The 23,569-nt window shown below is 39.2% G+C and overlaps 1 protein-coding gene across 4 annotated transcripts; it reads left to right on the forward strand.

The window, feature by feature from the left end:
* Window positions 1-45: 45 nt before the first annotated feature.
* GTF2H1 (general transcription factor IIH subunit 1) lies at window positions 46-22,632 on the forward strand. Of its 4 annotated transcripts, none has more exons than XM_057412712.1 (16): window positions 50-66; window positions 3,014-3,087; window positions 4,097-4,265; window positions 6,106-6,298; window positions 8,740-8,902; window positions 10,564-10,657; window positions 11,384-11,533; window positions 12,623-12,702; window positions 14,004-14,131; window positions 15,273-15,360; window positions 16,639-16,724; window positions 17,552-17,669; window positions 18,516-18,606; window positions 20,057-20,172; window positions 21,041-21,133; window positions 21,746-22,632. In XM_057412712.1, the coding sequence occupies exons 3-16, from the start codon at window positions 4,112-4,114 to the stop codon at window positions 21,830-21,832; spliced, it is 1,641 nt and encodes a 546-aa protein (XP_057268695.1). In that variant the 5' UTR covers window positions 50-66; window positions 3,014-3,087; window positions 4,097-4,111; the 3' UTR covers window positions 21,833-22,632. The 4 variants fall into 4 exon arrangements, with proteins under 4 accessions (XP_057268696.1, XP_057268695.1, XP_057268693.1 ...); XM_057412710.1 differs by lacking the exon at window positions 50-66 and adding an exon at window positions 840-974; XM_057412713.1 differs by lacking the exon at window positions 3,014-3,087 and having other exon boundaries at window positions 46-66.
* Window positions 22,633-23,569: the final 937 nt, after the last annotated feature.

The raw sequence follows: 23,569 nt of genomic DNA on the forward strand, positions 1-23,569 counted from the left end.
GTAGCGCCCGCTCCCGCCCCGGGCCCCTCCCGCTGGCAGCAGCCGGCACCCAGCACCGCCCTCACGGTAAGGATCGAGCTGGCGCGGGGTTGGGGAGGCGGTGGTGCCGGGTATTATCTCGGGGGGGGGGGGGGCAGTGGGGCCCGATCCTTCTCACGGCCGCGCTGCCCGGCGGTTCCTTCCGTCCCTTCCGCCTGCTGAGGGGCGCGGCGGTCCTTAGCATCCTCCGTACCCGTCCCAGCTGTGGCTGTTTAACGGTGGCAGTGGGCAGTGGGCTTCGCCGGAGCGCTGGGCGCCGGGTGCGGGCGATAGACAAAGAGGTGCCCTCGCAGCGCCTTCCCGGACAGCGGCCACCGCCTGCCAGGGCCGCCAGGAGTCGGACAGAGCCCCGGCAGTGCCCGGCCGGGGCCGCGCAGGATGTCCTCGGGCACGTTTCGCTGCAGGCAGAAACGCTGTATGAAGCACAAGTGATGCGGATCGCGGAGGAAGGCCGAATCGACCCTTCAGATGGGCTCAGGGGCACAAACCTCATGTGGATTCCCTCAGCTTATCGCGATGCTTGCCGGTATCCAAGACAAATGGCACTTAGCAGCTCCCAGCGTTACCGTAGGCTGTATTCCACTGGCAGGCCCGATGTTGCCCCTCGGGGTGCTGCTCTACCGGCTCCCGGCCCCACCCAAACTGTCAGAGTTCCGCTGCGTACCTGTGCCACTGCGGTTCAGTCTGGACTATTAGCGTGGATACTCTGCTGTTCCCTGCAGGGAGTGGAAACCTAGCAGCAGGGCCTGCATCAGCTCTATCAGAGCTTGCCTGCCTGCCTCTATCTGCCCTGACCGGATCAGGATTATTACAATATGTAAATGTTTCCTTTATTTCTGATTAGAGCTCAACAAAACCACATGGGAAGAGACTGGAGTGAAATGCTGGTAATGGAGGGCATTCAGACCAGGTGGTATAAGTAACAGACAAGAGAGGTATCCAATTTTAAAAGTGGTTAGAAAGAGTTGGTGCATTAAGAGGAAGGGCAGCTGTTGGAATTGGACAGTCTTTCCAGAAGTTCTGTCCACTCTCATAGATCTGGGAGGTTGTAGGTGGGTGAGCAAACAGGAGGACCTCGTGTTGACTTTTTATACCAATACTGAGACTTTCTGATAGACCCTGCCAGTTGTAAACTGCACCTGAGATTAATACCCTCAAGGCATGGTTGATGACAGGTCATACCCCATGGGTTAGGGCTATGGATTGAGCCAAGTGCTTTCTAGAACTCCTTATCATCGTTTCAAAAGCTCTGCTGCTGGAGAATTCAAAATCAAGCATTCCTGACCTTCCTATTCTGGAAGATACTGAAACCTGAGAAATAGCTGTCTTCTAAAGTCTGCAGCTAAAGAACTCTAATGCTTCTGGTTTTAGTAGCAGGTTAACATTATAGTTAACGCTGTAAAATAACAGAATTTCTCTTGTGTGCACGTTTCAGTTCGTGCACGTTTCAGTTCTTGCCCCTTTGAGCAGCAGTGTCATCATCCTCAGTACTGATTCTTGGAAACTCAAGTTGTTAAATATAGAGGTTAGGAGGTTTGGGCAGGTACAAATAGACCATTGATGACTCTCAACCGACTGCATAGTAAGCCGTAAGCATCCAAAGAGAAAAAAATTGTGTGCTGTGTGTCCTTAGTGAGGATGTGGCCTTACCCTGTGCAGTTCGTAGGGGACCATCCTCATGCTTTTTTAGCAGCTAGGTGAGATTTCTATTTTAGAAGTTTCCCTGTACTAGTTGTAACAAGAAGCCATTTTGTTTTCATTAGTGAGAGATGGTAACTTTCCTCAATTTTTTATTCTTTCTGATGTACTCGTCAAAAGACAGTTGGGGTTTTCTCCATTTTGGGTAATGCTTACTGAGCTTGTGAGTTGTATCATCCTACTGCCACTGTAAATTACTGCATGAAAAAGGATGCAGAGCAATGACACAAGTAAGAACAGCTGTGAGCTAGTGTGTTCATCCTCCCAGAAGGTAGAATGAGCTTCTCCTGGGATAATTGTGAGTTCACAGACTGCACACTGCAGGGTACTGTTCTAGAAGGTTGTGCTTGTAAAGGAGAAGTTGCTAGGTGCCGATCGTTGTCTTCTGTAGTAGAAAGACTGGTTGTAGGTGGGTGAAATAGCATGGTAGAAAAGCAAAGCAACTTGCATCAGAAATGAGGCTATGGAAACACTTTCCCTTTTCTATCTGTTCAGTACAGGTTTGATTTGTTTGCATTCTGTTGCTTTGTCTCTACTGCATTGGGTAATAATGACCTTAAAGGACTGTAAAGTAATAAAGGGAGAAAAAAGTCAAAAATCCTTACTCTTGCATATATTGAGCTCTCTGTGTGTATATACATATACATATAAAAATACATATATTGATTACATGTATATTACATATATACATATGTATATATAAAATATATATATTGATTATATGTATATTACATATATGTATATATATAAAATACTTAGTCTTGCATATACTGTTTATTAGTCTGTGGCCAGCTGCCTTTTTCCCAGTAAGGATAAGGACCTGATGAGAGGCTAAGACATGCAACTGGAAATTATAAAACGATCGAGTGAATAGCCCTGGAAGAGAATAATGATGCTGGGGAGACTGTAAAGCATCATGCTAGGAAACGATCCTGAAATCATGCCATACAGTTTTCTTTGAGAGAGAAGTATTAGCAGGGCTGCTCTGAATGTAGCACAACTTGTTCCAGTGACTGCTGCAGTAGTGCTGATGTGCAACCCCACATTCAGTATCAGCTCAGTATCACTGAAGTCTCTGGCAAAGCTTTGGAGGACTGAAATGGTGGAGTGAAGCCTAAGTGCAGAGCCCTTTTGCCATTAAGTCTTTCAATTTAGTATTTTACTTAACTAATTTCAGAGATGGGTATGTAAGACTTGCTGAAGAGGATGCTCTGCTGCTGTCCAGGTTGTCACAGTAAATACCCTATCTTGCTGCTTTTTTTTTTTTTTTTTTAAGATACCTACTAGTAGTGCAATAGCTGATGCAGATTGTTGATGGAAGTTTGATGTGGACCCCAGCAAATATTACAGGTATTCTAAAGCATATGAAACATAGAATGATATAATGGTTTGGGTTGGAAAGAACCTTATGATCATATAAGTTCCAATCCCCCTGCCGTGGACAGGGACACACCACACTAGCCTGTGTTGCCAAAGAACATGCATATCAGCATTTGAATAGTGTTTCACATATTGATAGTAAAGTTTATGATGTACAAAATACAGCAGTTTGACAGACTAAACATTTACAGCGAACGTACCAAAGATGGAACCTTTTGATAGGTATATAACAGTATGTTCATAGAATGTGGTGATACTTGTGGTATCCTTTATCTCTTGAGAAATTTAAGGCTGTAGACTCAACCTGCAGAGATGAATAATAGTGACTGCTGGGGGGAGAAGAATGCAAAAGTCTTGTTTATGTGAGACTGGCAACAGAATTACCGCTGTGATGAAATAGGTGTAACATTAGTCCCTGGACTTCGGAGGAGAGGGATGGGAAACTGCCCAGCTGCAATAAAGTGTGCAAAACATTGTTCTAGCCCACCACAGTAAGAACAGGAGTGTAGCTGGGCTACTTTAGCACAGAGAACTGCTATTTTTCACATACCTTGTATCATTCCCTTTTCTGAAATGACTTAACATCTGCCATTCACACTGAAGAAGAGAACTGCTGCCAAATGCCAGAGGAGATTTGGAATTTGTGCCATTTCTGAGCTTGAGTATCCTTCTGAACTTGAAAAAACAGTAAAGGAACATTAAAACAGGAAAATTTTGTTATTGGTTTAAGATTTGCATGTTTTTTACTGAAGCGAAAGCAGTATCAGCAATTAAGGTGAATTATTTAGGTAGCTGTCAGTATTTAAATAAATTTCTTGATTGCACTTACAGAGGGAAGCATGTTTATCTGGAATATTTAAAAAATGATGTAGGCATTAACAAGTAAATGTGGGTGTAATACTTTGATATAGATAGGAGTACTGAAAGTGTATCAGCAAATATAATTATACTAACCAGCTCGACTGTATGTTTTTAATAGCTCCTTACAGACACAATGGCAACATCATCTGAAGAAGTGTTACTGATTGTAAAGAAGGTACGTCAGAAGAAGCAGGATGGAGCTCTCTACCTTATGGCTGAAAGGATAGCATGGGCACCTGAAGGCAAAGACCGATTCACAGTCAGCCATATGTATGCAGACATAAAATGTAAGTGAGCACTTTCCCTATTCCAGCTTCAGTAAGCAGTATTCTGATAAACATTTAAATACAACCCAAAGCATATTTGCCATAAAACACTAGCAGATAAGTTAGGAAGGTTAAAAGGGTCTGAAGCTTTGACTAGGTTATTCTGTGTAGCAGCAGAGGTCAGGACCATGCTGAAGTATCACTCAATTTATTAAGGATGTTACTACAGGACTTCTGTAGTCTCCAGCTGTTTAAGCTATACTGCATTTACTATTAAATTTTGATAAACTTCTGCAATAAATTAGAGAAATAATCCATGCCATCCACTTGTGGAGGGAAGGGTGGGAGGAGGGTTGAGGAAAAGTACAGGATTTTCGAGGTCTAACACAGAAACTATCTGACATGTCATCTGTTAAACTATGCATCTAAAGCTGTTCCAATTTTCGTATAAAATGAACCTCGCTGTTTTACTTTCATCCAGTAGACCATAGCTTCAGAAGCACTAGCTTCTGTAGCTTGGCCTAACTGGTAACATTCTGATGAAGCGCTTGCTGTTGCAGTAGCAGAGTACTTGCGAGTCAAAACTGAACAGTTAATGTCTATAGCATGCTGCCTTTCTGTTTCCAATTAGTGCTCATATTCCATGTGCTGTAATGCCAAAGAAGGAATAAAAATAAGGTTGTATGTGTCACTTGGTAAAGGTTTAATGATTATTGCTATTTAAAGTTACATACAAGTACTGCAGCATGATCAAAAATGTGTGTGAAGAATCAGAACTAATATGCTGTTTTCTTAAATACAGATGTAGTAAGGAGTTTAAAAGCTCTGTTCACCTCTGGTAATCAACTTTGTAAAGGTTCTATTTAGCTATTTACTTAGACTTCAGCAGCTTATATTTTAAAAATGTATAGGCATTGAAGTCAACTTAGATGAAAGATGCTCTTTTTTGTCATCTAAAATTAAAAAAGGGGGGGAGATATTTGTAAATTTGTGGTAGCAATGATGATTCAGTGATGACATCTAGTTCCTGTCTTCCACTTGCACTGGAGAAAGGGGTAAGTTTCAAAGTTAAGTTAGTGCCATTTGCAGTGCTACACTGAAGTCAGTATAGCACAGCAGTACATAAAAGCAGTTGTTCTAGACTGCTCCTTCTGGTTATGAGAAAGGAAGCAGGAGTTAGGGTTCTTTTTATGGGTCATGAGGGTGTAATAGCACCTTGGAGGCATTGGTGATTGACTCTGGGAGTACTAGTAGCTGAATGTGCTTACCACACCACTTCAGACCAGCGTACCTTTACTGTCAATAGACATGCTGTTACTGCACCCTGCATCTGCCTTCTTACTACTTTTCTTCTGTGGGAACTAATCCAGCTGGAAAAACAAAAGGGGGTCACTTTTCAGTTGATTGGTTCCTTGGTTCAACTTGTTGCACAAATACTAACAGTCATACAAGAAAGAGAGCAGGAAGAAGTGGAAAGGAGGAATGAGGTTGTAGCCTTTCAGCAGCAGCCTGGACTGGTACCAGGCTAAAGTGTCCAGGTAATGACAATATAATTTGCAGTTTTCTAATGGAAGACGTGGGGAATGCAAAGATAAATGAGGGCTCCTGAGCAGTAGCTGAAGGATACTGAACAGTAGACTGCTGGTGTCTATGTCTTGTGTTTTAGAATGAACAAGGTGCTGGGTTCAAACTAATTTAAGGGGAAGACTATGTTCCACTTTTATGGCTGGAATTCACACACTGGATAATGGTATTTAATTGGATGATGAGGATAACTGCTTATAAGCAAATACTCTAGGGAAGAGTGTTCCTTGTATAAGCTTACTGTCTGTGGCTAATTAATACTCTCTGTGTAATCTAGGCCAGAAAATCAGTCCAGAAGGTAAAGCTAAAATTCAGCTTCAGCTAGTGCTGCATGCAGGGGACACAACCAACTTTCACTTCTCCAATGAAAGCACAGCGGTGAAGGAGCGAGATGCAGTAAAGGATCTTCTTCAACAACTGTTGCCCAAGTTCAAAAGGAAAGCTAATAAAGAACTTGAGGAGAAGAACAGGTAAAGGGAAGGGAGCCTTAATGTTGGTTTTGCTTGGACTTTTTTTGGTGTTTGGTTTTTTTTTTTAGCTGTTACCTAACTGTAGTGTGGTTTTGCTAAGTGATACAGCATTCATTTTCCTAGTATAAATCTCTCCACTTCCAATTTAGAGGCTGTTCACTGAGAATTACATAACTGTGACATGTTGAGACTATACCTGTGTTCTCAGTGACATGTTCTTGAGGAGTAAAGGCAGCCAACCTGGCTGCCACCCAGTCTGTTATCCATGGCTGTGAGACAAAAGCACCCAACTGGCAGTCTGTCTCTTTAGTCTCTTAAGTATATATGTATTAGCTAGAAAGTCTACTTTAAAGATTTTTTTTTTCCTTCTGTTCCAGAAGTTCTCATCTTTGATTTGTGATTTCCTCCCCTCCCTCCCTCCTCCCTGTATAACCTCTTTCCCCTCAAATTTTTCCTGGTGTTTTATATGCTTTACTAAATTGCAGTATTTTCATGCTGCATCACTTGAGATGCAGTAGTGTGTGACTTGGGATACAGGATTTTATTGTAAAAATGTTTTGAGAAGACATTTGGGGCCAAAGTCCTTTTCCCAAAAGGGCTTTTAAGATACACTTCCGTTCCTCTAAAATACTTGTGTTAAACCAGTCCTTGTGGCCATAGAGCATGCTTACAGTTCTCTGCATCTCCCCAGATGAGTTTCACTTTATTCTAGCATGTGCTGTGAATCCTCTATCTACTCCCTTCCATTTCCAGAGACTGTTCTAGCTTTGAACTTAGGTAAGTTAAAGCTAGATTTTTTAAAAACCTAGGAACATTGCCTCATTGGTCAGGTAGGGTCTTTACAAGGAGATTTCCCAGCAGAATAGTAAGAGTCTTGTGCAGGAGCTCTGACACATGCAGGTTTAACGGTTTCTAGTACTGCAGGGACCACAAGGGTCTACAGCAGTGCAGACTGCTTTGGCACTATCATACTATGTGCCTTATTTCTAAGATTTTTAATGCTGATTGTATGGGCAGTCTTAGCTCTGGATCTTTGTATCCTTAAATGAGATTTTACAGTATTACGCCATGCGGCAGTAAGAGCTTTTCTAGTTACAGGGAAAGCAGAATCTTTGCATGTACTCGGTCCCAGTCTGTTACTTTGATTAGAAGTCCAAGTCTAGTGGCAGGGCTTCACTAGCTTAATTTTCAACTGAAAGGCAAAAAAGTTACAGTCTGTTCTAGAAAGGATACTACATCCAGAGTCCCTATGGCTCTTCCTCCATTTATTGATATGTAGGGGTCAGGTACATACCAATACTCCAAGTTTTAATGGAATAATTAAAATAAGACTGCTTCCTGCTGCACTAATTTGTAAAAATGGCCACTAATCCATATTTGTACCAACAAGAAAAACTGAAAAAAACATGGTGGTTAAAATATAATAGGGATGTCCTGCACCAAGTCTTCTTTTCCACCTCATCCTACTTCATCCTTAGAGCAGCTACAGACTTTCATTCAGTCCAGGTTGCAGTTTATTCATGTTCTTCCCTGGACCATTTACTAGGTATTCATAAGATTCCTATTTTTGTTTGTTTGCAAATGATCAGGACTCTTAGGTACAGGTCAGAGATCGTTGAGGTTGATTATGAATCTTTGGCTGATTATGAACACACATGCATGTTTCCCTGAAAATCGCCTGGTGGGTCTCAAGTCAAGTACACAGCTATCTGAAAAGCTGCTTAAACATGAATTAAGTTTCAGGTGCATACATTCTTTGCATTTTGGATAGTAAGGGTGATACTTTATATTTGGATGATAACTTTTGCAAACATTATTCCATGGTGGAAGTAGTGACACTGAATGTTTCTGTAGCAATTGTGCTGCATGTCATAGTTAAGTGATGGAGATCCTACTGTTACCAACAGAAATACAAATGAACAAACAACTCGGGATAATACATGTTTTAAGGTACCTTATCCCTCACATTTTGCTATGTGTGCTCTTGCAATAGAAGAGAGACATGTAACTACTGAATTTTAAGATATTAAATGGAAATTGGACAGTGCTGAAATCCCTTCCTGCCCCACGAGAACATTGTTACAGAAGTTCAGGAAATTTCATTGTGCTTTTACAGTTCAGGAGACTCCAGTCCTGCATGTGCAAAGAGACAAGAGCAGCACAGAATATTAGGATAAGATGTTAATCCCATATTAACTTTTTCCTAGGCATTATTGTTCTCTAGCATTTAATACTATTCCTTAAACATTTCTTTTTAGCCCTGAAGTCTTTTAGGACAAATACAGCTATGGAGGTTGTTTGCTTACACAGTCTTGTTAAGAAATGCACAGCATTTTGAAAAAAGTTGGTTTCTGTTCGTTTTGTGAACTCATGTTAGTTATGGAAATCCTAGTGACTTATTCTGCAGTATTTCAATTCTGTTCAATACATTCTTTTACCAGAATGCTGCAAGAAGATCCTGTTTTGTTTCAGCTTTATAAAGACCTTGTTGTGAGCCAAGTAATCAGTGCTGAAGAATTCTGGGCCAACCGTTTAAGCCTGAATGCAGGGGATAATTCTGCAGGACCTAGTAAGCAGGATGTGGGCATCTCTGCAGCATTTCTGGTATGTTGAACCTCTCTAACTTAAATGATTTTAGAGCAGACAAATTGGGGAAAGTGTTCTGAGTTCTGTTCAGATACTTTATTCCCATATACTTTAATAGTGTTCTTTCCTGGTTCCTTCACATATTTCCACACATTGGCGAGACTATTGCAATCACATAAAGGAGAAAAAAGAACAAAAGTAAAGGTTTGAGTTGCATATCTGCAGCCTCAACATTTTGACTATTTAATCTACTCAATTTGAACTTTAAATTGACAATAGGCTGTTGTTCTTTATATATCTGCCTCCTGTTAAACAGGAATAACGGTAAACTTACAGTCACTAGGTTACATTGTATTAACGTCGTAAGTTCAAGAGTATCTCTGCTGCAGCATTGACATACGTAAATGAAGCTGCAGAGATTTTCCACACAGTTTTATTCTCTCCCCATTTTTTTCTTAAACCAGTACATGCTTTCAGCTACTTGAAGAGCAACTTGTATGTATGAAAACTTGTTTTCTCTCTCTTTTTCTATCTTTGTTATGTTACCCATTTGTAGAAACCGTGCCTCAGTAATCTCAGTGCAGTCTAAAAGTAACCTAGGTACAATCTTTAGATTCCTCCCACAGATGTATTTCTACTTCTGCAACAGAATGAATACATACTGTGACTCTCTAGTGGGAATCCCATTTCCACCTTTGTAATGACTGCACACACATCAAGAGTTTGGGAGGGAAACAGGAGGTGGGAGCAGCTTTATGACTTAGCTGCTATATTTGTTTTTTTTCCACCTAGAAGTAGCTGAATCATTTACCAAATGAACTTGATGGCTCCGATTTCCTCTCTCTCATTATTCTTACACCTTGACAATAAAAAAGCAAAGCACCACACCCACTGAGACTTTCAAAACCAAAACTTTCTTAAATAAATGGTTATGTTTGTGTACTCTGCATTTGTGAAAAAGAATTTCATATATTTGTGTGTGCTAGTTCAAGTTAAAATAACTATCTGGCTCTGCTCAGAATGAGTGTTTCTCTAGGAAGAAGGTGGGACAAAACCTAGAATTTAGATGTACAGGAAAAGGAAGAAAAGAAGGCAGCTTATGCAATCATGTACTTTTTCCTGTTATTGAGAATTGGTCTGAGCACTTGCTTGCTCCAGAGCTTCCTGAAGAGATCATTGAGATCTAACTTGTAAGTTCTGACTGAGGCTTACCCTCAATTTCTAAATTCATTGCTATTTGTCAATTATATGGAGATGCTTTCAGTGTGTAAGCAAATAAGGTATGAGAACCATAAATCCTTTTTTGTCACTTCATTATCATCCCTGATTATTCACTAGCTGAATTGTTGCACGCACAAAATGGATTAAGCATATGCAGTAAATATGCCTATTTTTACTGTGAAACAATATATTAAACTAAGCACACATTCTTTTGATTGATAGAATGGTCTTTGCTTTTCATCTTCTAAAATTTACAATCTACTTTTGTAAAGAATTTGCCTTTAAGTGGAAAATGTAGTCATTCTGAAAATATTTATAATCAAATATATGGATTTTTGGAGGAAGAAGATTATTTTATCTGCAGGAGAATTTGACTGCAAAATGCTAGTTTTTTTCCTTCTCCAGTTACAGAGGCATTCAGATGTGACTGATTTTCTTCCCTGTATGTTTTTTCTTAGGCTGATGTACGGCCTCAAGCAGATGGCTGCAATGGTCTGCGGTATAATTTGACTTCAGATATCATTGAATCCATATTTCGAACATATCCTGCAGGTAAGAACAGTGCTTTATGAAATGAATACATACATTTAAGATTTGGTTTGTTTGGGGTTTTTTACCATCTTGCTGTGAGAAGACTGAAATGTTAGTCTGAGCCTGGAAATACAAAGCACCATATATTCAGTCTTCTAGATGATTTTCCCTGTCTTGTTTGAGGGATGGGAAGAAGCATGTGTTAAAACATGCATTTGAAATGAAAATTTGATTTTGTTAAATGAAAACATTTTAACTTGTGCATTGAACTTTTGGTTGTTTGGGATTTTGGTTGGGGGGGGGGGGGGGGTGTTTGTTTTTTTTTTCTTTAGATTGTGAATAGGTGTTTGGTTCCCATGTACTCTCCTACTCAGAATTTCAATTAATTGTTATTTTTCATTAAACCACCCTTGGGAAGAAAATAATCTGATTTCCATCATCCCCCTGCACTATATTGAATTACTAGAATTCTGGCAAATCAAACTTCTTGTATGTGTGCAGTTCAAATTAAGAGTATTCAGACCACTGTTATGTGCATTTATTTCAAAATATTAGCTAGCATTGCAGGGCATAAAAAGAGTACCTGTTTGCTTATGCTTAACTACTGTGTTCTCTTAGTTTAGTTGGAATGAATGTAAGCAGCATTAGACAAAAAACAAGGAAGGAAGCAAGCAAGGAAATTTTAGCGTGAAGTACCATACTAAGGTTTGCAGAACAGTTTGTAATCACTGCTGGTTTTGTTCACAGTCAAAATGAAATACACAGAAAATGTTCCACATAACATGATGGAGAAGGAATTCTGGACACGATTTTTTCAGTCTCATTATTTCCATCGGGACAGGCTCAATACAGGCTCAAAAGACCTCTTTACAGAGTGTGCCAAACTGGATGAAAAAGGTAAGTTTTTTGACTTTGTGCAATAGGCTGCAAGAGTCTTAGCTGCCTCATAGACCCCAACACTCAAGAGGTCTGTCTAGGAAATCTAGCAAAGCTGAAGTTAAAGTTTTCTTACATTACTTACGTTACTAGGCATGTTGTTTGTCAAACTGTGAAGTGAAAGGTACGGATGGCCACTGAAAGTTAGCTGTAGCTTTGGATTCTCAACATGTTTCATGGAGAGTGCCTTTCTTGAAACAAAGTAGCCTTTGGAGAGTGGTAGCACTAGAAACCAGCTTTATTACAACTCCTGCAACAGAAAATCTGTGATAAATTCTATTATGTGCTATCATGCTAGATTGATTATTCTGTGCCATTGGTTGCTGTGAAATAATTTTGTTTATATAAGGCTTCATTCTGTGGTATGTGCACAATTTAGAACATGTATAGCTTTTGTTATAGATCAGCTTTTAGTAATAGACAGATATGGATCTTGTTTAAAATTTTCCAGAGGAGTTACCATCCCTGTTCTCTGTCAGCCTTTTTAATGTGAAATCTTGAAATACCACTGACATAAGTTTTTGTTGAACTTTTGAGGTAGGTTTGTAACAATACAGAGATGTGCAGAGTTGAGATCACTTAACACCATTCCTTAATATGTATTCTGACTAATGAAATCCATAACTCTACACAAGTAAAAGCTATCGCCAGATGTAAATTGCCATTCTGCCCAAGACAAGACAATAAAATAGTGCCAAAATTAGAAGAAACATACAACTAAGGCTTCCCAGTTCCCATATTAATACAACTAACATTACTAATACAGTGTTCGATTTTTTGATTTTTTTTTTTTTTTTTTTTTTTTTACCCAACAGCAACGTGTAGAAGTTCATGAAAGCTGTGCTAATTAGTAGGATGATCTTTAACAATACCTTTCCAAGTTTATTGGCAATTTTAAATGGAACTCTGAAAAGGGTTGAAAGCTTTAGTCATGCTGATACTTGGGGATCTGCAGAACCTTTGTCTTTTCCTTTAAAGGTTAAATATAATCTAATAATCCCTATATTAGATACAGTTTTTAATGATTTTTTTTTTCTTTGTTATATACAGGGTTAAAAGCAATGGTGTCTCAAGGGGTAAAAAACCCCCTGATAGATTTAACAGCTTTGGATGATTACACATTAGATGAAGTAAGTAGTTGCCAAAAAAACCCACCCAACTCCCACCTTAGCTTCATTTAAGGAAAAAGAGGGTCCCTCTCCTCTTAAAATAACTACAAATGCTAATTCTAAACCACATCACTTACTAGGCTTCTGCAATGGTTGGATAGTCGACATTTACACGGTTGCATGTCTGTGTGTAAAGAAATGAAAACTCTGCCCATGGTACTTTATGTCTCCTGTCTGCCTTAGTATGCTGGCTATAAAATCAGGAATTCCCTTTTTTAAAGAATTATTATTTCACTTGGATGGTTTGGTTTTGTTTTTTTCTTGTCTGAAGTGGATGTTCTGTTTTCTTCCTGCCTTTTAGAAGCTGTGACAACATGCAGAAAGTAGCACAAAATTAAAAAGTCTTTGCATTTTTTCTCATTTTAAACATGGCTATTTGCTTGATTACGCTTAATTTTAAGGACACTTTATATAGTTTTCTTTGTTTAGCTTTAAATACCATCTTTTACTAAATGTACGACTAGCTTGAACTGTTCTGTTACCTGCCTCCAAGTACAAATTAAAACAATTTTTATAAATGGTGTACCATAATGTGAAATTACCTAAAAATGTGCTTTTCTGCAGTTGATCTAACGTAAACTTTGGAGTTTTAACTAATGATGCTGCATTTCTAAGTTGGTTTTGTTTTTTCTAAGAGTTGTACAAAGCCAGCAGTCTGGAACTGGACTAGGAGTTTAGGCTAGGTATGTTTGAATTGCTGTGCAAACTGCCGTACTTTCTTTTTGAGGCCGGTTAACTGCAGGCATGAAACTGTGCATGGGGCAAAGCAAGTTGCCTTTAACCACCTGGTAACCAAGGAACACTGCAAGGATTAAGGCTTGAAGTTTTTTGAATTCCCAGCAATACCGCATCCTCCTGACAGGTGTCATTTAGCCTGTGGGCTGCTGTTGTCCCACAGGCTGGTAAAAAGAGGTCAATAAAACAATTGCTAGCTCTTAATTGCCATCAGTGCCTGTCTGTTTCATGCAGGTGATCCTCACATTTTTAAGCTAGTTCTAGTTTTACTTATAACTAGACCACAGTCTTACAAAACAATTTTTTTCTTCTCTCAGACACCTAAACTGCCCAGTGTTAGCAGAATAAAATAGTCTATGGAGATTTTTCAAATTACATAATGTGATGGTGGAGCTAGGCAGGAGAATACTGCTTCCCATGATGAGGCAGTATCACTCAGTAGAGTTCAGAGGAGGTGACATGCAAAATTCCTGATTCAGTCCTTCTGGGTTTTGGGCAGGAGGTAGCTAATGTTGTTTTCTTTGTAGGAATATGTTGCTTCTATGGCCTCTACATCAAATGCCTCAAAATCTGCTAGAGAAAGTAGCACCACTGCCATTATAAAACGCTTTAATCATCATAGTGCCATGGTCCTTGCAGCTGGCCTCAGGAAACAGTAAGTTTCACTCTTGTGTAAAAGCTGGTTTGTAACAAATTTTAAAGAATTTCCAAAATGAAAGTAAGTCTTCAATTGCACATCCAACCTTTTCTTGTAATTTTTATGATTTATAATTTTCACTTTAGAAACGAAAATACCTTTACATTCCATTTTACTTTAACAGTTTTTCTGAGATGAAAAATGCTAGTTTTAGCTGAGTTACCATACAAAGCAGATGAAAAAAGGAAAGGATGTTTCTGCCTTAGTTCTTCACCCCTGGTAAAGGCTGCAGAAGTAGTATTCCATTTGCTGTGTGGAGGGTAGGTCTGGCATAGGGAGTCCCTACTGCCTGCCTTCCAGGAGCAGGTCTGCTGAGGCTTCCTATAGCGGGGTGCATAGACATAAGCAAAGGAGGAAGCAAAAGAACAGTGTGGCATAGGTGGATCAGGTGAAAGATTCCTCTAGTGCAGTACCTTGCCCAGACTAAAAAGAAAAGAATAACCAGGTGGTTTAGTATATTTGCAGTGAACTTCATGAATGAAACTTCTTCAAAGAAGAATGAAGTGGGCTTGATGTGAAGTCTGCTTTATGAGTGGTTTATAGATAAACATCAAAGGATTCCTACTCTTCCCAAATCCTGCAGACCTTATCTGTGATAAATTCTAATACCTTCTGTCTAGCTGTGCTCCGTCATGTTGTTATTCTGTCTAACTGAACACTGGACCTTTAACGATCTCTTCCATGTAATGTGTGTTCCAGTTCAGAAAGACAAAACAATAGCTCTCATTCTGCAACAGTAGTATCTCAGGGCTCCATATCTCTGCTAACACCTGGTTGACATGAGCGTGTATGCAAAGCGTTTCTAATTTAGTCACATGATTTTGCTGTGTCCCACTTGCGTTGCTGGCATGCTACTATTTCTGAGGAGAGGGAGAATCACCCTCCCTTGCTGTTGAATTTCCCTCTTGAGGGGTTATTTGAGGAGCTGGTTCTTTCTATCTAGATCAGCTGCTAGAAATGAAGATGTAAGGGGAAAAAAGTTGACATACAGTATGTGAACATGCATATAAAGTTTTTGAAACAGATGTATTTACTTTGCCTCTAGCTTGTATCTTAAGTTTCCTGTGAGGTATTCTTAATGCTGTTTCTCTATTTTAAGAGAAGCACAAAATGACCATTACAGTGAGACCAGCAGTACGGATGGAAACTCCAGGGATTCAGATTTCTTTCAGCCACCAATTAAAAAGGTATAAAGTTAGCTGATGCAATTCTAATTGAATGAAACTGGAAGCTGTCTGTCAGAAAGTTGCTAAAGGTTCCTTACTTGTTTTATGATGCATCTAATGTGATTTGGCTTTGCTTAGAAGTATATAGAATAAGAACCTGAGGGGCTGTAAGAAGTTTTATACTCTTTTAGTAAACACAAATAAATTACACCTTGAAGTACTGCTGTTTATCTCTTCAGTAGTGCCTAGCGAAAGTAAAAAATTTCCAAGATGCTTCTGCTTGGACCCAGAAATCTGGTTCTTTCCATACAGTGCATTTCTGGTTTTCCCCAACTCCCCCTTTGCCTTTCCGCCAAATGCTGGAAACATTCTAGAGAACATCTATCTGAAAGGGGTAGTGGTGTTCAGGCACCAATATTAACCTATCAAATGTATCATTTGTAAAGGGGATGATTAAAATGGCACATTGCAGCCTTCATCCTAAGGTCATAAGCTGAAATGAAGTTAAACTGAAAGCATAGTGATGCCTGGTACCCTGAAATACAGGGCAACAGCTTGGTTTAGACTAACTATAGCAGCTCACAAAGTGGAAGAGAGTATTGTAACTGCTGCAAAACTGAATTGAATACTCTTGCTAGGGTTGACAGCCCAAATAGAACATGTGAAGGGGACTTAAAACCTGCATATGTTGTGAGAAAAGGTGGTAGAATACACGTTAGTAAATGTGGTTAGTCAACTGCTTTGACTTTCCTGAAAACTGCAGTTTTCATTGGAGAGAAAACGATACACCAGGACTAAAATAAATGTGATGAAAAGAGGAGAAAGTAGGAGATTTCAGAAATAGTTTTCTCATTGTACAAAGTGTAATACCACTGTGCTGTTATCTCTCACCACTAATGCTCTAGCTGTACAGTCAACACATAGCTTGTGTAATTATTAGGGTTTTAGTCTTACACTCCTTACAGCCATTAAAGCATTACTGTTTCTGCTAAGCTAGAGCTAGATGGACATAGAGAGCACAAAGAATGATCTATATATTGTAGAACATATTTTGAAGTGCCAGGGACTGCACATTTTGGCCAGAACCTGCAGGAAAAACGGTAGTGCCAAGACTTCCGAAGCGCACCCTTTAAGCAATGTTGGGCATTGCTCCCTCTGGAGCGTGAATCATTCCACACTTTGGTTTTCTTTAAGGTTTTAGTAACTCTACTGCTCAGACTCAGTGAACTGGATAAAAGCACTAGATGCATCAAACTGTATCCTCATTAGTGATGTGTATAATTATTTGGCTTATTTTAGGTGAAATTGCAGGAGGCCATTGAATATGAAGATTTATCAAAGAATAATAGCATTAAAACTATTGCATTAAACTTGAAGTCTGATAGGTAAGTTAAAATACACATGGTTATTATGTCATATTCAGTACAGAAGGTCTCATCACAGCCTGCACAGAATCAGCTGATTTAGTCTCTACTGTGCCACAGTCAAGTGTGTTTAGGCTAAGCCTAAAAACCTAATATGAACTTCTGCATAAACCAGCTTCCAAGTAATTCCCATTTCAATTTGTATTTTTATTTCATCTTGCTTTCCAGCAAGCTAAGTCTCTGTAAGCGTACTTGAAGAGCTTTGACCTGTAATATCTGTGAAAGGCTAACAGACCTGTTAGCACAGGTCGGCACTTTGTTGTAGCTTACAGTGGATAAATGTGTTGCATGTGAAAATATACTCAGTTCCAAGGAAAATGCACTCCCAGGAAAAAAAAAAAAAAGCAATTGGGATAGTTTGGACTGCTCGTTGGTCTGTTTTTATAGTAACAGTCCTGTTGTTTTCTAGACTTTTTGAGTTTGAAAACCATAAATATAACTTCAGAAAAGAAGTGATACTCGATGTGCTCAGTTTCAGTCCAAAGTGGCATGAATTCCTCTACTCTAATAATACTCCCAGAACTCAGTGGCACAGATAGCTTCTTATTAGCAAAGAGATGCTCGGAGATTCAACAACAGAAACTCTTATTTTGCTGTCATACCGTCCCTGACCCAACTTCTTCCAATGTGGCAATATATTTTACTTTGTCAGTAAATAAGATTTAGATAGTAATGTCAACAATTACAAAGCATCTAAAATTGGAAACATTTGAAGACCTGTCCACCAAGTTTGGCCTCTGTTTTACAAACACTCCTATTAATACATTTTATCTTTTCTTGCCTCACAGGTATTATCATGGTCCAACTCCAATTCAATCACAGCAATATGCAACCAGTCAGGATATAATTAATTCTTTTAATAGTATTAGGCAAGAAATGGAAGCATATGTACCCAAACTAACTCAGGTATGGGAGAATACTTAAAAAAAATACCCTTCTTGATGTTAGCATCTTGCGTTCTGTGTAATTTTGTGCCTCCTGTCTACTGGAATTTTAATTTTTCAGGGCAGACTTTATCTCCAATAGTTTCATGTTATTCAATTTATTTTACAACTTTAGGCAATACCTTTTGAGTTACTGATTTTAAAATCTAAACAATAGGGACCTGATACTCTGAGTTATATTCTACCGTTACCAGGTTCTTTGAGGAAATGGTAAAAGGTAGAAAGTAGTAAAGCAGGACAGTTCTGCAACATGAAACACAGGCCAATATTATTGATCCCACCCCCTGAAGTTTAGTATGTAATGGTCTTAAGAGGTCCATAGTAAGCAAATTTATAACTGAACAGGTCTTTCATTCCTAAATGCACTTACGTAGGATGTAGATCTCACTGTGGGCTACACAGAAGCTGTCTTCTGGCAACTAGAGTGCAGCACACCCAGGCAGCCAGTCTCCCCAGCCAGTATGTGAACTTCCTCAGTTAGTAAACCCAGATTTGGCCTGATGTAAAGCAGCCACAAATTCAAATGTGTTGCATTTTTGTACAGTAATTCTCTGTCTCATTTCAAAATGGCTGCATAGCCAGTTCACATACTAGGTAAAGAAAAGGTTGGTTTGTCTGTAACTAACTGGAGAGCTTTCGCTGAAAATGTGAGCTTATAGCACTTGAAAGTACTGAGCAGACTCTTCATCAAAACTTCCATTGTATCTGCTCAACTGTATCTTTGCCATCGGAGTTCAAATACAATTCATTTTAAAAAGATTTTATTGGAGAAAGCGATATGAAATAATTGTTCCCTCTCTCCCTTTAGGTCCTTTCAAGTGCTGATGCTGCTAGCACTATTGCAGCCCTGTCACCTGGAGGAGCACTTATGCAGGGTGGAACACAGCAAGCCATAAACCGTAAGGATTTAGGACATAAAATACTTTAATCATATCTTACTGCATTATAAAGCAGTACCTGGCTTGCTGTTTCATCTGCCTCTTGGAATGTTACAGTGATAAAGGAAATTATGGAAACATGCAGCTGAAATAATACTGGGCTACAGTAACAAACAAAAAGCAACAACTGAGCCACACCATGAGGGTGGTACTGGCTACACCACTGCTGAGGCAACTGAAAGAGAGGAAATTGTACAAAGCAAGTGATGAAGGTTGTAGTTGATCTCAAGTCCTCGTATAGATAATGGGGTTTGCTTGTTCAGCATTTCTATTTTCCAATTTTTTTTTTTCCCCTGGATTTTAGAAAATAAAGGCATACCCAGGGAGAGCTCTAAAGGAGGTGAGGTCAAGATAATTGTCTGGAACTAGGTTTTTCTGCAGCCTGCGTTTAAGATCCAGAGCTTGCTGTGAAAAAGGACAACTTTCTTGTAGTCTTCAAGGGCAAAACAGACAACTCCTCCTTCTTGCATCTCTTCAGCTATTCCCAAGTCCATTTCCTTTGCATCGCAGCAGGTTCTCACAAGGCAGTGTTTATAACAGGTTTCCAGTTAACTTGTGTTACTTGGTGTGAAGAGCCACAGAAGCTAATGCAGACAGCTGAAAAAGCAAGTGTAAGTTCTTTATGGTACTGAAAGAAAAGGAGTCAGCAAGCGGTAGTGAGGCATTCTTACCCATCCCAGTTGACGTACTGGGTGCTGCACTCCATTTTGAGCTTGACCACCTTTTTTCAATTTAAAAACCAGAACAGAAACAAACAAAACCAAACCCACAAAACCCAACCAAACAGAAACCAAACCCAGCCTCCCTCATCCTAGAATTTGCTATTCACTGCTCAGGTAACTATGCTCCTGTCATCCTCAATGACTGTGCTTTTTTTCTTTGGTTTTTATGATTGTGGTTCCCCCCTTCTCTTGAACCCCATTGCCCTTTCTTCTTTAAGAGTAGGGTCAGTTCCTTGTTCCTGCCTGGATTTTTCATCTTCCACAGGCTGTGACCGTGTTCTCACTGCCATTGTAAAAAGAGAGAAGAGCTTGCAGTGTCCACCATACAGTATTTAGTGCTGTGCTCTGAAGAGAACAAGATGCCAGTTCCAGAAGCAGTACTGCCACACCATTAGAACAGTACAAATGTACTGCTTCTAATCCTGGATTAAGTTTTATATCCATTCTTTGGCTAACATAGATCTCCCTATACATAACATACAAGCTTCTAACTATATAGTCATAAATAGCAGCTGACCTGATCTAATGCTGCTGATAGTCCTACTTCAGGTGTAAGGCACCTCAGTGTTCCCTCCCAGCCAACCTTTCTGGGATTCTCGTATTTTGCTGGTCTCCTTCATTAGCCTTACATTCTCTTGTTTTCATATGATGGTTTTGAGTCACGCAACAAAATCTTTTTCTTGTTGCAGAGATGGTGCCAAATGACATTCAGTCTGAACTAAAACACTTGTATGTGGCAGTAGGGGAACTGCTACGACACTTCTGGTCCTGCTTTCCTGTTAACACGCCATTCCTAGAAGAAAAGGTAAGAACTTCTTAGTGTGGCCCTTGTTACAGGGTGGCCAGATCATGGTTTAGGATGACTGTCGTTAACTTGAAGTATAGAACTAATACGTAAGCTTTAAATCAGGGCAGCAGTTACTCGTCCCTAGAACTGAAGATCAACAATGTAAAATACTACCTTTTTTTTCAGCAGTTCTTTTGGCACCATTAAAATCAACCTTATGCCTGTTGCTGCCCTTCAGGAGCAGTTGCTGCAAGCTAATTTCAACAGAATGGTCAGTTGTATTCCAGCTGCAGATCTTTCATTGCAACTTTAAAACACAAACTAAAGCCCCCCTTCCCCCACATTAAGACACCTCCACAGTGACAGTTACAAGAAAATTTTCCTTTTTCTTCTATCCATTGCAAAAAACACTCATTCATAGCTTCAAAACATACACTGCCTTTTAGAATAAAGTTGCCTTTGAGGAGAGATGTCTGCTGCAACCAGGTATATGATTGTAACTGTTTTTCTGTTGCTATTCTTTCTTTTGACCTCACGTGGATCACAAAGATAAAAATCCGCAGATGTGTTGGATTTCATGCTGTAAAACATGGCCTGAAAATTCATGGTTCAGTCTTTGCCTGAAGCAAAAACATGTTTTTGTGACTATCGTCTCTGTAGTATTTACTGACAAAGTAATAATGATCACGGTGGCACATTGCACTCACCTCAAAAATAAGTATGCACTCCAGAATGGTTAGACACTGATGTTTTAGTAACTTCTTCAAACTACACATATTTAAAGTAGCCCCCAGGATTAGTTATGAGGTGTTTGGTTGGAGAACAGTTTGTTAAAGGAAAGAGAACTGTGCAAAGTGACTATAATGTTGGTTTCTGTCTCTTTCAGGTTGTGAAAATGAAGAGCAACTTGGAAAGATTTCAGGTTGCAAAGCTCTGCCCATTCCAAGAAAAGATTCGGAGACAGTATTTAAGCACAAATGTAAGGGGAAAATACTCTTTAATTATGTGGGTGCTTATTAATAATTTGAATCATAATTATCAAGAGGATGGTAGCTTTGTTATTTCTTATCGTAGGGCAGTTAAGGTTTTTGTTAACTAGGAAATGGGCAGAGGGAGATTGAGTACAGAGTTAAGCATGCCTCCTCTCCCTGTATAGCTTTCTGAATGATACCAAAAACTATCAAGAAATATAATTTAAAATTGCCCAAGTGAGACAGCAAGAAGCGGAAGTCATGTTTCACTTCTCACTTCCACCATGAAGCAGAACTATAACAACTTCAAAACTGTCTCACACCATGTCAGACTTGAAGTGGTCACAGACCACAGAGTAAATACTGGAGCAGACAGCACAGTCAAGTATCACTACTTCCCTGTGACCATCCCAGCTTAGTAGCTATCTGAACTGCTCCCTCTACAGATACTTCACATTAGAGCCTCAGATCTTTTTTCTCTTTGTTTGGCATACCTCTGTGATTTTAGCAAGATTACTTCGACTGAATAAAAGGAAGAAGGCAACAGTATCTGATCAAAGGGAGGGGAGGGGATGTATTTTCCAGTAGCTGGGACATTTAATTCCCTCTTAATGTTTCAGTTGGTAAGTCATATAGAAGAGATGCTGCAGACGGCCTACAATAAGTTCCATACATGGCAGTCCCGGCGTATGCTGAAGAAGACGTGAAAGTGCATGCTGTACAGGTTTGAGAGCAAAATCTGCAATAGGTATAGGAGTACAACCTAGCATATGTGCAGATCTTGTAGTTGTTGCAGGAAGACCTGCAAGCTGCGGACTTCTGGAAACGATGCTAACTGAACTTGCACATTTTTTGAAAAAGAACTGAGATTAAACTTGAAAACTAGGGAGAAAAACCAAGAAAGAACCAAAACAGAAGAGCTGAGGCGCAAAAATATTTAAAAGACATTGTTTACTGCAGTTACTCAGGAACTGCTTTTGATTTGCGTGAAGAGCTGCTTTCATAAATAAAAAATTTAAAGAGGGTGTATTAATAAAAAATCCATTTTTCTGTCTAAATTTTTTTTTTAAGAAGTGTATGGCACAGGGTAGAACTCAAAACATTTCCTTCACTGGATTCTGACATTTTACTGAATTCTGTACTTTCTGCAACAGTTTAAGAATGATATTTTGAAGTACAGCTGAGACTGGTTTTGCTTCAAACATCTGGGAGAGTATAGCTGTTGGAAGACAAGCTTCTGCCATGTTTCCCCACCAATTGAAAACAAGACATTGCACTGAAAGCTGTTTGTTGTCTGGGGTCCCTAAAGGCACGTGGGGGCAAACATTTGCCTAAAGTCTTGGATTTTTATGCAGAATTTTTCCAGCCATGGGTTTTGCATGTTTTCCTTTGAGTGCAAGTGTGTGCTACTGCAGTTTTGTTTTGTTTTTTTTTTTATGGTGGTATTTGTTCTGAGGAGAGAATGAATTTTTAAAGATGAAGTTAAATAAAGTTTCTTACAAAAGAAGGCATATATTTTCAATTCTTAGACATTTTTTATTTCTTCTCCTATGTCTGTTTTCCTTCACTCTTCCCTTTTGACTGTTACACTATTTTTGGTGTATTGATAATCATTGCAAAAAGAAAAATGTGTTATTTATCCAGTGTCCATAGATACTGGGAATCTGTGCCATACTTTGTTCCAAATAGAATCAGTTCACAATTTCAGACCAACATGTCTTGTATTAAATGTGACTTAAATGCAAAGTGAACCCATTATCTATAATATATGCAGTTTAATGACATCCTTGTATTTTGTTGTCATCTTGACTGTACTGAAGCCCAGTATGGGCTACAGAATTTTTTTTACTTCTGACTAAATGTGACTGGTAGAGTATAAGATGCTTTTACTACAAAGACAAATCAGAGTGAGAGTATGTATTCAAAGCAAGCACAGCAGTGTTCAGCACAGCAGAAGAAATTCCCCTTAGCCTGCATGATGGCTTTAATATTAGATTTTGCCATCATTGGTATGAAGCTGAAATATGATATTGTGATGTTGGGTGGATAACTCGGAAATTCCTATAGAAGATGTATTTGTATAGCCAAGTCTGTGCTTGTTCTGTGCTGCTGCTCCATTTATGCAAGAGGTTTGTTTTTTTTTTTTTTTATTCAACTGGTGCATGGAAGTCAGCAGCTGCTTTTTACCTTTTTTTTTAATCATTATTTTTGTATGATGCTAATATTTTGGTAAAAGCTGAGTTTCAGTAAATGCCACTGCCTGCCTCAAAATTCTGTTTGGAAATGTAATGCATATTGTTAAGCCTAGTTTTCCTGTCTGCTTCTGCAGATAGATACATGATACCTGCTCTGTGATGTTAATGTGGTTCTGCTACCAGAAATGACTGGGCTCAACAAGAGTTATTTTTGACAGGGTGAAAGTGTCATTAGGAATAAACATGTAT

Source organism: Pezoporus wallicus, unplaced genomic scaffold (assembly GCF_028554395.1).
Source record: "Pezoporus wallicus isolate ANWC-B61680 ecotype Strahan unplaced genomic scaffold, APGP_CSIRO_Pwel_v1 scaffold_6885, whole genome shotgun sequence".
In the NCBI taxonomy this organism is placed as follows: Eukaryota; Metazoa; Chordata; class Aves; order Psittaciformes; family Psittacidae; genus Pezoporus; species Pezoporus wallicus.